The sequence below is a fragment of the Leptosomus discolor genome, chromosome 9, assembly GCF_034619465.1.
Source record: "Leptosomus discolor isolate bLepDis1 chromosome 9, bLepDis1.hap2, whole genome shotgun sequence".
Taxonomy (NCBI): domain Eukaryota; kingdom Metazoa; phylum Chordata; class Aves; order Leptosomiformes; family Leptosomidae; genus Leptosomus; species Leptosomus discolor.
The window spans coordinates 24,477,394-24,493,186 of record NC_141399.1 but is presented as its reverse complement, the minus strand read 5'-3'; the positions used below and the strand labels follow the sequence as shown (position 1 = coordinate 24,493,186).

Genomic DNA, 15,793 nt, shown 5'->3' with positions numbered 1-15,793 from the left:
AGTTTTTCAGGGCTGTGGAAAGCCCTGCGACCAGCGGAGTCCTGCAGTGGCCGACAGCTTGGGGTTGTTCCTGCACCCATCAGTGAAAGGTTTCAGTGACCTCTCGAGTCCCTCGCATTGGTGCACAGGATGAAGCCCCGGCACCTGGTTGCAGCGAGGACTGGGATGGAGATGAAAAGTGAGACTGTGGGCATGTTTTTCAATGTAGTCAGTGCTTAGGAGCATAATTATCCAGACCTCAGGCAGATTACAGCTCCTTCAGTGAAAGTCTGTATAATCCTTTTTATTGCGCCAAAAGCCCATAAAACAACCAGAGCCGAGTCTGGTCATGCTTAACCACTGGGCCAGAGTGCACAGACAGACACACAGCCCTGGAGTAAGGTGAGATCTCCAGCATCTCTTGTCCCCTCTCCCGGGGAAGCCCAGTTGCCACCAGCTACTGCTCTCCCCTGGGAGCTAGCAGGGTCATGCAGTGGGTTGGGAAGGGATGGTTCCCAATGTCCCACTGGTGTCCCCTGTCCCCAGGGTATCCAACCCACCCGTGGGTGAATGCCTCAGCAGCAGCAGCTCTCCTGGGGGCAGCATGAAGAGCCAGGGCTGTGTCAACCACAGGGATGCACCCCCATAGGAGCAGGTAAGAGCTAAATACTGTTTCTTTTTAATACCCAAGTGGAGGATGCTAGTTCCATGAGGAATTCAGAGGGCTTGGCAGAAAAAAGTGCATTTCTAAAAGTACCATGGGATTGTAATCCGTCCTTGGTTTGGCATTTAAGTCTGAGGGCTCACTGGTGTATTTTGAGAAGTAAATGAAAGTGTGCCCTTTCCTGGTTTCAATTGTGACTGTTCACACAGGACTATGCGGACTAATACAGCAATTTAAAAAACCAGGAGTGAAGGATGAAAACAAAACTATAAAGTAAAAGTTGGGCAAGGTACTGCAGAAAAGCAGAAACGTCATAAAGTACTGACAACATTCAGCTTAATCCATCGTGGTTCTGTTACAGTATTTGTAATAAAAAGTAGCATTTAGTGACCTGCTATCTTAAATATCTGCTCGGTGCAGCTGGTGAGTGCAAAGGGTGAAGGACATGGGCCAAGAGCTAAACTGAGGGAAAGGGGAGGGAGAGGAACGAGGACCTGTGTGACTGCCGCTGCGTGGCTAGGGTGGGATGGGATGGGATGGGATGGGATGGGATGGGATGGGATGGGATGGGATGGGATGGGATGGGATGGGATGGGATGGAATGGGAGCAGAGGGCCGTTCAGCAGGATGCTGTGCAGCTACTCGAAAGTGGCATTGGAGCCAGGCAGCTCCTGGGGGCACCAGCCCAGAGGTGCAGCACCCACAGGTGCCCAGAGCCTCCCAGAGAGGATGAGGGCAAGGACGAGGGCAGAAACCCTGGCCGGTGGGCCAGACTGGGCTCGCTCGCTTGCTGCTGCTGGGCTGGAGGTAGGGAAATGACGATGCATCGAGGTTGTATCTTGGGGTGAAGTCTCAGCGAGTCCATGGTCAGCAGCAGATTTTGCCATTCGTTTCAGGCCAGGCAGCACCTTCCCTGCAAAGCTCTGAGGAGTGTCCCCAAGTGTCACTTCTAGTAAACCTTGTCAATGCAAAGGTCCTTTTGCTTTGTGTCTCCCTGTCAGTGTCGTGTTCGTCCAATGCTCAATTCTGCTTTATTTATTCTGTCTTCTGTTTTATAACAGGCTCTCAGCGAATTGAAAGAGAAAAGTTATAAACACTTTGAAACCCCCATTTAGTTGGTAAACTTCTGCTTCTTTGGCTTTGTAAAAAATGAGCTTCCTGATCCCTCATAAAACACAGTGGGGAGAGGGGAAATAAATGTGAATTAGACTCATGACAGCGATGGGCTCATGCGCATCTTCCTTCTTTACAAAGTTTTGGAACAGAAAATGCTTATGGTCCTGCTTGGACTCTGCTGTGAGAGATGGAGGCAGAAGGCAGCTCCCACCAAGGCAGCGTGGTCTGGGTGAAAAATAACAAAAATCGTCCGACTGCCAAGTTATGAAACCTTGTTTACAAATGGTCTAAATGTTTATGAAAAATATTTTGCATGAGGCTCCATGGTGGCCACAAAACTTGAGTAACCATGGCCAAAATCCTTTTTTAAATGGCATTTTTTGAAAGCTGTTGCCTGGGTTGGCAGCCTGTGCAGGCTGGGGAGAGCCACCACAGCCGAGCCAGCGACAGTGCTCCTGTGCCCAGAGCTGTGGAGCAAGCCCCGCAGGAGCCTGGTATTTTCCCCCCTAGACTATGCTTTTTTTCCCACAAAATATGGCAACCAAGTACTGATTTCCAGAGATTGCAATGGAATCTACTTGCTGCATCTGTGACTGGTGACTCCTGGTCTTAGGAGCAGTCTGGCTGGCCTCACCCCAAGAACCAGCTGTAAGAGAAAGGATTATTGAAACACATTTTAATAAATATTAACTTTTTTCCCCCTTCTTTCTGCCTTTTGATTCTTTTTGTCTGCAGCCTGCCTGAGGACTTTGCTCTTATGTTAACTTTGCATTGGCACTGGTGTGGTCAGGCTGTTGGTCTGGGGGGGGCTCAGATGTGGTTGGGGGGGCTCAGACAGGGTTGGAGGGGCTCAGGCATGGTTTGGGGGGGGCTCAGACATGATTGGGGGGGCTCAGATGTAGTTTGGGGGACTCAGACATGGTTTAAGGTCTCAGGCATGGCTTGGGGGGCTCAGGCATGGTTTGGGGGTCTCAGACATGGTTTGGAGGCCTCAGACATGGTTTGAGGTCTCAGACGTGGTTGGGGGGGCTCAGACATGATTTGAGGGTCTCAGACATGGTTTAGGGTGTCTCAGACATGATTTGGGGGGCTCAGACATGGTTTGGGGGGCTCAGACACAGTTTGGGGGGGGCTCAGCCGTACTGTGCAGCAGATGAAGCGAGGCCTTTGCAGGCAAGGAGCGGAGGGGATCACTGCTGCTCTCCCCCAGCAGATTACTTCTGAGGGAGGGCTCCTCGTTGGTGCCTGCGCTTCAGCAGATCCTGCTGCCTGGGGGACTAGCGCAGCCCCTCTCACTGCCCATGAGCTTGGTCACGCTGGTGGCAAGGGTTATTGTGGTTTGCTGGTGGTTATTGTATCCACTAATCTGGATTTACAGCTGCTGTGTTCTGCCTAAATTGGCCATCGCTATGGAAAACAGAAGAGTTCAAACAGGACTTAAGAAAGAGGCAATAACTGGGGGTGGCATGAGAGAGATGTGCTGGAATATGACATCTTGGTTTTTTGGGTTTTTTTTATGCAAATGGATGTGAATACTGGTGCTTCGGACGTTACATTTGCGCCTGGAGCCTGAAGAGGGCTGCCGAGGCTCACCCAACTATGCTTGATGGAGAGAGGCTGGAGAGGCTGGTGGCGATGGGCAGCATTCCTGGGGATGGAGTGGAACATGTACACATCTTTTTTTTTTTTTTTTTTTTTTTCCCCACAGCCTCTATCAAAACACTTCCTAAGCACCGGGAATCTTCTGGTGTGTTAGAAACTCGGATACTCAGGGCAAACGATGAGGACAGTATAACACCCATGCTGGGAAACAGGGTATCTCTTGGAGCACGTATGCAAACTCTAGCCCAGGAGCACCTTGTACGAAGTAGAGCCGATTCGACAACATCCTTGCACCAAAAGGCTCTGAGCCCTGCAGCCGTGTGTGCCACACAGGTGCTGGTTTCTGTGATTACAACTTAATCCCAGGGTGTGAGTGGTCCCCTCCTTGACGCCACCCAATGCAGACGATTAGAGCCGACGCAGGTTAAGGAGAGCGATGGATGGATCCCACTGGGCCTGGGGGTCTCCGCAGAGCTCCCTCCACACCAGCCTGGCATGGTGATGATCCCACAGGGAGGACCCCAAAACTAACAGCAGGTTTCAAACTAACATTGAACTGCTCAGCGCTCCCTAACCATGGGCCATGATGTCAACTGGGACCCATCCCAGCCAAGCCATGGGGCACCCTGGGGCGAGCAGCCCCACAGATGCCAAGGCTGCGGGTGGCCATGGCCTCGCCAGGGGCTGAGCTGGGCTGCCGGCTCCCAGCCGTGGCCTGTCTCCCCCCAGTCTGTGCCAGTCCATGTCTCCCTGCTGCTTGCTTCACCATTGTGCAAACCTCCTGCCATCCTACTCCTGCTTTATTTTTGCTCTTCCAGATGAGGCTCCACTGCTCTTTTAACTCCCTGGGTGCAGCCGAGCGGCATACAGAGGTTTTGTTTTTCTTCCCTAGCTCGCAGCACAGAGGGCAGGGGGCACTCCTGGGGTCTATTTTTTTTCTATTTTATTTAAGTTATTCTCCTCAAGGTTAAATTCAATGAATAACTGCAGACATAACATGAACGGTGAGTGAAAAGACGTAGCCGGCATGATACCTCCTGCTTTGAACTTCAGGACCACATTTAATGGAAATATTTCTGCTGCTGAAATAAGCATTTGCTTCCGTTGCTGAGCTTAGTAAAATGTGACAGTCATTCCACTGCTCTACACCCTGCTGTAAAACACAGGCGAAAAATGCTTCAAAAAGTATTTCTCTACCCAATATTAATTATTCATTGAAATTATTCATATTATTCATTGAAATATTTCAAAAATATTTCTGTACCCAACCGTCATTGAATTGTAGGAGGCTTTGGTTGCCAGGTCTTGGCAGCATCATGCCCAGCCCCTGTGTAAAGCAGTGCCAGGCAGCAGAACAAGCCGGCTCTGCGCAGCCAGGGCAAGCACCTACTGGCACTGCTGCCACCCTGAAGGCTGCAGGGCATGGTCAGGGAGATGCTGCGAGGCCTCCTAAGGCTTTAATACAGGATTCTTTTGTTGCCCCCACAGGTTTTCAATATCAAATGCAACATTAAAGTTTTGCGCTTGGACCCGTTTGCGCTCTTCCTTCAATCGCTTGTGCAGGTGCAGTGAAGCAGGAGCAAGGCGCATCTCTGGGCTCCTCCATGCACGCAAGGAAGTGTTTTGCCGTAACTTGAAGAAGTGCAGGCATGTTGTTCTTGGTCCTCTTTGCCCCCAAATAAATATAGAAACACAGTGACAAAGATGTACTGTGAAGACCCTATGAGTCCACCAGCAGAGAGGAGGACTTCTGGCCCACTTGCTTCCCTTGAACCACCCTGCCTGACGTCCGCCAAGTAGAATTGGTGCCCTGGTGGAGTTACGGATGCTGCTTTCTACTGCACTGTCAGCTGCTTCCCAAGGGCAGGCTCCTGCCCTGGGCTCCTCCCACACCTCCTCTCCATGCGTGCCCCTGAGGTATGGCAGTATGGGGTGGGTACTGTGAATTTTCTGAGTTACTACAGTTGTTTCCCCTAAAAAATAAAATTAAAATATTAAAACAAATTAAAATAAAATAAAATATCTGAAAATTTAAAATCATAGAATCATAGAACAGTTTCAGTTGGAAGAGGCCTTCAAGATCATCGACTCCAGCCTTTGTCCTAGCACCACTAAACCATGTCCCTAAGTACAACATCTACCCGTCTCTTAAACACCTCCAGGGATGGTGACTCCACCACCTCCCTGGGCAGGCTGTTCCAATGCCTGACAACCCTTTCAGTAAAGCAGCTCTTCCTAATATCCAGCCTGAACCTCCCCTGGTGCAGCTTAAGGCCATTTCCCCTTGTTCTATCGCTTGTTACTAGGGAAAACAGACCGACCCCCACCTTGCTACAACTTCCTCTTATAAGAGAGACTGATACATTTTTATTGACACCTGATAGTAATGTCAAAGGTCAGATTTTTGTCTATCTACCCTGTACAGACTGTGGCGACTGATAATAAATGCAAACTTTCAATGTCAGTAGGACACTATGCCCAATGAAGTAACTTCTCTGTGTCGAGGTGGTGTGTTACATCAGATTGTTTGCTGAAATACAAAGCAAGAGAGAAATGCTTAAGTGAGGAGGTGCATGTATGGACTGATAAATGCAAACCGCATTAAGAGTTGTGAATACAAAACAAATTCTTTAACTAGGCCTTTAACCTAACTTGCTACATGAAAGGCCCTTTTAAACCAGTCTCCTTCTATGACTTCCACCTGTTTACATCTGTGAAAGTCTTGCTTCAAACTGCACATCTCCTGGTTTGGCATTCAGGTTTATTTGGGTATTTTGTTACAGCATTTGAAGTACCACTTCTGTGTAGTTACTGTAGGACAGCCATGGGCTGACAGGTGCTGCTGGCCTGTTTGTGCCAACTAAAATAGCATTGAAATAGGCCAGTACAGTGTGGTGTGAGAGTGAACTAGCTACTGCAACAGAGAAATCTGGTGTCAGAGGGGAAAACTGGAAGGGATGTACGCTGTCATCTGCTGACCCCTCGCTTGCTGCAGCTCAGTGGCCCCTGTTGTTTCAAGAGCAGCTTCATAGATGGCATCTTTGCAAACATTATTTAAAGAGTAGATATGATCAAGAGAAAAAAAGATAACTTGGCTTATTTCTCTACAGTAGCATGGAGATAACTATGGGAACAATGTGTCTAAAGCTACAGGGCATCATAAAATGGAAGGACCTTGTATATACCACTGCAGAGGCCACCTCTAGGAAGACCACTACAGAATGGTAAGAAAAAACAGGAGGCTCAAAAAATTATAGCAATCCTTCCCTCTGTGCTGATGACCAAGCCTGAGCCTTTCTGAGCACCACACCAGACATGGGACCAGAGGGATCAGTACTGTGAGCCATCGTTGTTCAAACTGAAGGAGCAGATGGAGGCTCTTCCGAAGTGTCCACTTCAGGCTGTCATCGTTGGTGAGACTTCTGCTCCTGGGTCATTTAAATACTCCTGAAAAATCCCATCCTCTCCTGTGAGCTCCAAGATAGCAGCAGATCTCTCTGTGCGATGCAGCCCCTGAACTCCTAGGGTCCGATCACTTGCTGCCCGCAGGGTCTGCGACCACCACGCAGATGTTGTCTGGGTCCCTGTTTGGGCCTACGCTGCTGATTTTTTTTTTTCACTTGGATTAAAAGTACATATTAAAAACTCACTTCAAAATTTCAAAATAGTTGACTCAATGATCAAATTATGTTTTGTTGAGGCATCTCAGCGCAGCTCCACCACTCACTCCTCCCGGCCTGAGAGCAGCCAAGCACCCTCCTTACACGGCTTCTAGACTGAAATACTCAGAACAATGAGACGACCTCACCAATTAGTTTCTTTATCTGGCAATCCCTGGCAAAATGATCAGTAAGATGGCCGAGTTGCCAGAACACAGCCACCAAGTCTCCCATAATTTGTTTCCATGCAATATTGGCAATGTCGGCTCTAGCATCTTCCAGCAGAACTTAAGATAATCCAATTGACTTTGCAGAGGAAAGGAGTAAAACCACCAACACTGTGAGCACAGCTCTGCTGCTGGATATAACCACTGCCCCAGGAGCAGCACAGGACAGCTGAGGAGCCTGAAACTGCTCCAGCTCCCTTTGCAGAGGAGCGTCTGGCTGCACCCTTGTATGTCCCAGCTGCCCTTTGTTGTGGTCACCAAAATCCCCGCGGTAATAAGAGGGTTTAGCTCACCAGTGGCTGCAGTGGAGACATGCTGACATTAGAATTTCAGGCGATGCTTTGGAAATAGGGCTGTTTTCATGGATATGCTTGTGGGACTTGAGGAAAGGTGACGAGGATATAATTTTTCACAGAGCATATGGGTTTGGTGTAAGCAAAGCCCATAAAACAATTGGGAGAGGGAGACGAGCACAGAACGTGGTATGATGAGCTGCTATGCTTGCAAGTTTTTCCATGCTCTTTAAAATGAAAACACTGGTTTCAAGAAAGGAAGGTGGCACTCCAAGCTGTGGTTGGATATATTTCAGGTATACAGACGCACAAAGCCCAACTTCCCCATGAATGACCCGTACCAAAGGGCATCAAAATCGCTGAATGCTCTGTTTAAACCCCAAGCTGAGAGGTGCTGGTAGATGCACTCGGCATTGCCGAGCAGTGAGCGGACTCTGCCAAGGTGCATTTCTCGTGATGGTTCCCAAGCCTTTCCTCCTCACCCTGCTTTACTCCCTAGACTTACTCTTCTACTTTCTGCTTGAAGCTCCGAGCAATTAAAAGCACACTAGATCAATCTAAACTTGAGAGAGGTCTGATTTTTCGAGGGCAGATACTTACGCTGCTCAGCATGATGAAGAAATAGGCCCCTTTGTGTGTCTCAAGACATTCAAAACATGTCATTCAAAACAAATGAGTCATGATTTAAAATGCAGGCCTGTAATCTTCATAATCTCCCCCCCCCCCCCCCCCCCCCCCGGTCACCACACCTTGAGCTATGTCAGAAATTTAATTTCACTCTCATAAACATCCATGGTGGACCACAGCATGCCATTCCTGATGATAGTTCAAAGGTAGCTCTGCATGAACACCGGCTGAAAGTCATTTCTGTGGCATGTAAATTCAGTGGCCAAGGCAAATATTTTTGTCAGTCCCTCCTCAGTTGTCCTAGGCAGGTTCTGCCTATACCGGCAACATGTATCTGTGTAGAAAAACTTAGAATTGAAGACATTTGGCCCCTTGAATTTCCCTTGTCCTTCACAGGTGACTTCGAGGATTTTTGCAGACCAATGAAAAAAAGGCAAAGAAATGTCCATTGTCTCTTTTTGCTCTAAGATAAATAGAAGACCTTTTTTTCTCCCCTCTCAAATGAGACAGATTCAAGATGCTGGATCCATCATAACTGGAATTAAAATCGCACCTCTATTGAGATTCCCTTTGTCAGTACTTCGTAGGAAGCTCTCGTGATTCTTAGGCGAGTATGCCAGTGGCTATCAAACACTCTCAGGACACAGATCCCCCCAAAATGCTCCACAAAGCAACCGTTTTAACCACCTTCTGAGCTTCGGTGTTGAAGGGGAAATGAGGTTCTGCATCCTCAATCTCGGTTCGAATATGAAGGTTCCCCTTTTGCCTTTGCTGCCGCAGACCCACCTCCGCCCAAGAGGAAGCCGGTGTCTGTGGGGATGCACAGTGTCGGATGTTGTGCCTCTAAGTGGCCCTTCACAGCCCATCTCCAGCACCCTCCCGCTTCACTTTGGTCCTTCAGGTGTTTATTTTCATCTCTTTGGCGTAGCAGTAACAGGGAAAGGGTTGCCACGGGCAGAGGTGGGTAACTTTAAAAGCAGTAATATAATTCTACCAACTCAAAAGAAAGCTTTTTTTTTTTTTTTCTTTCTTAATACAAACCAACACCAGTCCGTGTTTAGAGGCCCTTACCCGCCATCACCACCCAGCCACCAGACCATCAGGGCGTTATTTCTGCTGGCAGGGGAGTGCGGTACTTTCAGCTACTTTTAAGCGTGCCTGCTCCCCGATGGCTTGTCACGAAGGGCGCTTTTGTGCCTCGCTCTTGCAGCCGCACACCGAGCATCACCCCGCGCTGCATTTGCGCAGAGAAGAGGGGCGGGGGGGTGGTGGAGCAGCGCTAGGCCCGCATCCCGCCGGCGGCTCCCACCGCCGGACCCCCCCCGGGGGGGCGCAGAGCCGCGCATCGGGGCCGCTTGCTTTCAAAAACTCCCTCCTGGCAGGCAGGCGGTATAAACCCTCCACCCCCCAAAAGGAAAAGCCCCCCGCGCCCGCCGCCGGCAGCGCTTACCCGCCCCGCCGCCACCCCAGCCCCGGCCCCGGCCCCGGCAGAGGAAATATTGCGATGTTGCAAGCTGACGTAAGGACATTACAAGGAAAGGGCTACATTTCGGAGTGTTTATGAAAAGCCTCGGTACTGTACTGTCACCAGGGGGCACGCAATAGAATGCATTTCGCCAAACATTTTGAATAATAATCATTTAACAACAACAACAAAAAAAAGCCCCAGTCCGGTCGGCGCTCGCAGAGCCGGAGGAACCATGCAGCCAAACTTTGGGAAGCCCTTTATTATTTTTCTGACATTGCTCGCCCGCCCTTGAGGAGCCGTAATTGCATTATCTGATTTTTTTTTCTTTTTTTTTTTTTCCCCTCCTTCTCCCCCCCCCCCCCCCCCCCCTTCTTTTCTCCCTTCTCCCCCACTCCATCTCCTCGACGCTGCAAATTCGCTGGCGTTCGGGCAGGAACAGCAGGCGAAACGACCCCGCGGCAGGAGCCGCCGCCAGCCCCGCTCCCTCCGCTTCTCCGGGCGTCCAGCCTTGTTTTGAAGGGAGCTAACATGGCGACGGTGCCCGTCTATTGCATCTGTAGGCTGCCCTACGACGTAACCCGCTTCATGATCGAGTGCGATGCCTGCAAGGACTGGTTTCACGGCAGGTAACACAAAGAGCTCGGGCCTTTCCCCCCCTTTCGCCGCGATCCCGCCGCCTTTCGCCGCCTTTTCTCCGCCGGGCAGCGCGGCGAGAGGCGCTGCCGGAGCCGCCGCCGTGTGCAGTTTTCCAACAGGCCTTTTTGGAGAAGAGGAGGAGGAGGAGCCACTCTGCCCCCGTCTCTCGCTCGCTCTCTCCCCGTTGTATTTTTTTGTGTGTGTGCGGGAGGGGTGGGTGTTTGTTTTGTAAATTTTGCTGGATTCCCCGCACAAAGCCCCCCGCCCCCCCCCCCCCGCCCGCCATCCCCGGGGCTCCGGTGTCACGGGGGGGGGGGGGGGGGGCATTGTGCTTTCCCAGGGGAGGGGATCGCTCCCGCCGGCTGGCTGGGCGATGGCAGCGCGGCGCGGCGGCGGGCTCTTACGGGATGTTGTGTCCCGCGCCAGCCTCCCCGCGGCCTCGCACCGCTTCCCTCACGGAGACGGGGCCCGGGCCGGCGGGGGACGCGGCCGCGGCACGCCCGGCAGCCGGGACGGGCAGGGGGAGCGGGGCGCCGCGGCGGCCGAAGACGGAGCTCCGCCGCCCGAAGACGGAGCTCCGCCGCCCAGTCACCGGGCTCTGGCGCGGCGGGCCGGGCTGGCCTCCCGGCTCGGGAGGATTCCAGGCACCCTCCCACCCCCCACCCCGGTCCTCGGCGGCTCCCCGGGGCGGCGGGAGCGGGGAGGAGCGGGGCGGGGGACAGCCGGGGTGTTTCCCCGCTGACAGGGCTACCATCGTCGCGCCAGCCCTGCGGCTTAACCCTTGGCGGGGCGGGCCGGGCCGAGGGCTGAGGGGAGCGCGACGGGGCCTGGCGGAGGGGCGACGGGCGAGGGGAAGCCCCTCCGCGCTGGTAGCCGGGCGGGGCGGGAGAGCGCCTGCCCTGAAGCGGAGAGGGCCGGGCGGGGAAGACCCCCCTCGCCCAGAGCCCGCCCCTGAGCCCGGGTAAGGCACGCCAGCCCCGCGGGGAGGCGGCCGGCGGGGACCTCCGCCGCCCTGCCGCGTTTCACGGTGGGCGCCGGGCGCCTCCCCGGCGGCCCGGGCAGAGGCACGGCAACCCCGACCACCGCTACACCGTCCCCGGGCCGGCCCTGTCGCCGCTGCTGAAGCGCCCGAGGCCGGGGCCTGCCGTAGCGGCAGCGGCCGCCGGGCGGGGGGAAGCGGCGGGCGGCGGCGGCGGGGGAGGGGGAGGCTGAGCAGGGCGGGCCGGGCCGGAGGGCTCTCGCTTTTCGGCTCATTTCTGCCCAAACCGTCCTCACGGAGCGCCGGTGCGGCAGACAATGGGAGGGTGACCGCGCTGGAGTTAAGGCGGCCGGGCGCAACTTCAGCAGCGTGTGTTATTGTTTTCTTCCTCTGTGAGAAATGGGGAAGTCGGTGACTGGAAAGCCGAGGACATTAAAATTCACCGAGTTAGCCGGGAAGTCGCTTCAGCACCGTCCTGCGGGCAGGCTGCGGGGCCCGGAGAGCTGCGGCGGGGCGAAGGGGAAGGTGCCGGGGCCCGAGCGGCTCGACGGCGGCTGCCTTCCAGCCGGGAGCGGGCCCCGGTGGAGAAGCGGGGGTCTTCGAGGGGCTGCCAGCCCGGGGAGCTCCAGAGAAGTAACGGCCGGAGGCAGCCCGCACCTGCGTGGCACTCGCTGGCCGGGGCTGTCGGGCGGGCAGTACTGGCGGGTCACCGGGACGGAGGGGACGGTGGGCAGGAGGGCAGCCGTGCAGGCAAGTCTTCCTTGCCTCGAGTGTTGCGGAGGAGGAGGGTGGAAGCGTTACCGGCTTTGCAGCAATTCTCCATGAGGGATGAAAGTGTAAAAACTGAAATTAAAATCTGGTAAATCACCCGGATGAGCGCTTTTTCTAACAGGTATTCGGTAGGTTAAACTGTAGGTCTTTCATATTAACCAGCTCCAATAATTGGCTCAAAATAGTTGATGGAGGAGGTGAAGGCATGAGGCACTGCCTGCTGCTGTTGCAATGCCCAAGCAGGCCCTGGGTCCACTGCAGGTCTTCCCCAAAAGTACTCCTGCACACCAAAAGCTGTTAAAGAAACTTCGCTGTGGCATTAGGGATGATGTTCTGCTGTTTATTTAGAAAGCTGTTGTAGAAACATGAAGCAAAATACCGAAATACATAGTTCTAGTGCCAGTGTTGACAGTGGGGTGCTCTACACGTGGCGTTCTGGACATGAGGCTTAAAGGACGCACTCTGTCCATGTAGATTAAGGCTCAGGCACAGATGACAAGGTGAGGCTGATTTAGGAGCTGGAGAGAAGCTTGAAGTGTTGTGTGCTTGCAAGTTGGAAAACTTCAGAACGTGGAAAAATTAAGATTTTCATGCAAAGTGGTGATAGAGTGGATTCATGGAAAGACAAACAGCAAAGGAGTTGAGCTGCCTGCATACAGTGGTGAATTTTGATTAAAGCTGGTGAAAAGAGGTTAGTTGTAACTGTTCAAGAAAATGATCATTTCCTGGGTAGCGAAGGGGCAATATCTCATGCACGCGCAAAGAAAGATATTTCATTTTGTGGTATAAAGGGACAGAATCAAATTGTGGCTCTGTTGCAGGGGTGTTGTACCCTTTTTGCTTAGCTCACAGTAGCATCCAGAGATGGATTTTAAAGTAAAGAAAACTGAGATGGAGGAGACTTCTCACCATGTCAAAACCCAGAATAATTGTATTGGAGAAGTTCATTGAGTGATTTAGCAGAAAACAGCTTATATGTGTCCCTGTTTGGTTTTCTTGGTGTAATATGAACAAATATTCAACAAAGAAAAATAAAAAACAGGATTTAGTTGTGTAAAATTGTCCTATCTCTCTCCCAGACACTGAAAGCACTTGTAGTGTTGATGTTTATACAGAAACTGTACTGCAACCAAAAATAAGCGAGTGTGCAAAGCTGCATACTGTTAAGGAAGCTTGCCCAGTTTTTTAATCATTTCATTGTACTTAGATCTCTTCTTAGCATGACATACAGTGTGCATTTCAGAAACAAAAAGATGTCATTTCTATTTTCGTTTTGTAGCAGCAGATCAGGTGTTTTCATGCTTGCTTTCTGACGATAGTTGCCAAATATTTAAAGCAATGCTTTGCATGGTTTTATTCCCATAGCAGTCATGGTCTCCCTCGCATCTGAGGTTGGGTAACGTCTCTGTGGTAACTTCAGCCATTCCACTGGTAAATGTATGTTATAAAAATATCAAACATGTATTAAACTTATTTAATGCGGTTTAGAAGTTGGAAATGGGGAGATGGAGCCATTGCCACGTGTCGGACGAGTGCTCCCCAGGCTGCTGCTGAGTACACGGCAGCTTGCTGATGTGCCGTTGCCTACAGTTTGGAAATCACTGCTCTGTGTTGCTTCCCCATACAAGTGGGGGGGGTGGATTCAGGGTTCTCTGGCGCTTTTAGGTTTCTTTGGTTGTTTTTATTGTCTTTTTCAGGAGAATTTGTCTTGCGAAGCAGAGTTAGGTCTTTCTGTAGAAATCATTACTTAATCCTGAGAAACATCCAGGTGGTCCCTCACTGCTGGATCTCAGCTCCTGCATGGCGGGGAAGGTGGCACCTTGGAGCGCTCGCTGCTCTTGCCTGGACGCTTGTCGTCATTGCGGTCTTAGGCCTGCACATGGTGAAGTTGCTGCATCAGACCATATGGCTGAAATGATACATACGCCTGCTAGATTTCCTCTGATAGACAAAGGTTAGGCATCTGCATTGATTTTGTAGGTTGGTAGCCTTTGGTCATCTTGCCTGCGTGGTGTTGCTGGTGTATAGGAAGAAAGAGTAAAGAACTTGTCATCGTTGGCTCTGCTCCTTTCTTTCTGAAAGCTTTCTGAGCCCCTGTGTTACAACTCCATATGTTACCCACCACTGGAGACCCTTGGACACTGTTTATGAAGCATGTTGAGCTATGGAGCCACCACTGTGTTCACAGAACGTTGTTTGTGACTTCTCGTTAGACAGAGTTTCAGTCATTTCTGTACTCCCTGTTTGCCTGAGCAGCTTGAGACAAGCAGCTTCAAGCCCTGTCTGGAGAGGATGGCGATGATCTTACAGGCAAAAGGAAAATAACGCTAAATCAGGCAGAGTGCTTGTTTAACTCCTCCTTTTGTGAAGACCGCGTGTTCTTTGATGTGGCTGTTTGGTCTAATGAAATCCCACGCAGCTCAATGGCTTCTAGTCCTTTGCTGTAGAAAGTCAGCCTTGGTGCTGCATGCTTTCCTGACTCCTCCATCATTCTGTCGGGGTACATCTGTGTATGTCCTCACCACTCAGGTCCCTTCATGGCAAGGAGTTCCTGGTGTTGTTCCACATTACCCAGCAGCAGGACTGCAGGCAGTAGCAGTAGCTGGGGTTGTGAGTACCTCTCTGCCGTAACGCCTGTTGGTATGGGAGGTGGCTCTTTGGACTTGGAGAAGGCCAGAAGAGGAGGAGGGAGTTGTGTTGTGTGCTGGTGGATGAAGAAGCGGACAATTGGCAGGTGCCTGGGTAGTGACTCTGCTACCACATCTGTGGGCCTGGCCAGACAGATGGCTTTGTGCCGGCAGCGCTGCAGGCTGAAGGAGACATTTTCTGTGCTGTGTACTGTGCAGGCTTGTGTTAGATGATATGGGACAAGGTGGTTCACCGGGTCGGTGGAGCGCTTTGGCCAAAGCATGTTACCCCTGTGCTGTGTGAGGAGCACCGCCTTCTTCGCTACTTCTAGGTAATGAGCCTGCTCACGATCTGCAAAGCTGTGTGTGGTTTAGGAGCCACCAGATTCCGGACACCCTCTGTTCTGGCAGCAGTTGAAAGCAGCAAGGGGAGGTTTGCTGTCAGGTTGTGAATGCAAACCGCTGGGGGTTGGAAGAAGTCGTGTTTAACAACAAGTCTCTAAGTATCTCCTCTCTTACGGGAGTGCTACAGAGACCAATATTCAAGGCAAGGCAAGTCCTTTTGTACAAGTTTGTTCAACTAGAAATCTGTACTGGGTTATTTATTACAGCTGTAGGTGAAGGAAGGTGAATTATTTATTTTCTCTGCAGTGGATATTTTGTTACATACACGCACCTGGTATTGTAGGCTGGGACCATACAATCACTTGCTAAATAAAATAACAAGTATTTTTGTATTTGTTTTCCTACCCTATGTATATTTAAACTTTGAAACTTACTGCCCCAGGCATAGCTGAAGTAAATAACTTAGTGAAATTACAAAAGGTTTAGTTATCTAAAAGTAGCTCTTGCAGTTACCATAGCAGCATGAAATTACAACAGGCATTAATCAAGGTGCCTCGATGCACAGAATGAACTCCAGCCGGGTTAAGAAAAGCACGTGTCTGTTACATTACACACCTGAAAACCCTGGGTATGGGGAGATTTTATTCTGCTGCTGGAGCATCAGCATTGTCCCTTTAAAAAATAAGTCTAGTTTTGTATGGCAGCACCTGATTCCTCTCTTTTACAGAGGCTGTGGCCAGATTTGGAAATTTGGGTAAAATTTTAAGATGAGGATAATCCTAAAAATACAGTTCTGTTTG

At 51.2% G+C, this 15,793-nt stretch overlaps 1 protein-coding gene across 1 annotated transcript in view; it reads left to right on the top strand.

Annotated features, from left to right (window-relative positions):
* Window positions 1–10,150: 10,150 nt before the first annotated feature.
* Window positions 10,151–15,793, top strand: part of PHF2 (PHD finger protein 2) — an 84,777-nt gene continuing 79,134 nt past the window's right edge. The window contains exon 1 of the mRNA XM_086470546.1: window positions 10,151–10,261. Coding sequence (XP_086326672.1) covers window positions 10,164–10,261 — 98 coding nt within the window. The 5' untranslated portion in view covers window positions 10,151–10,163. The remainder of the gene's footprint in view (window positions 10,262–15,793) is intronic.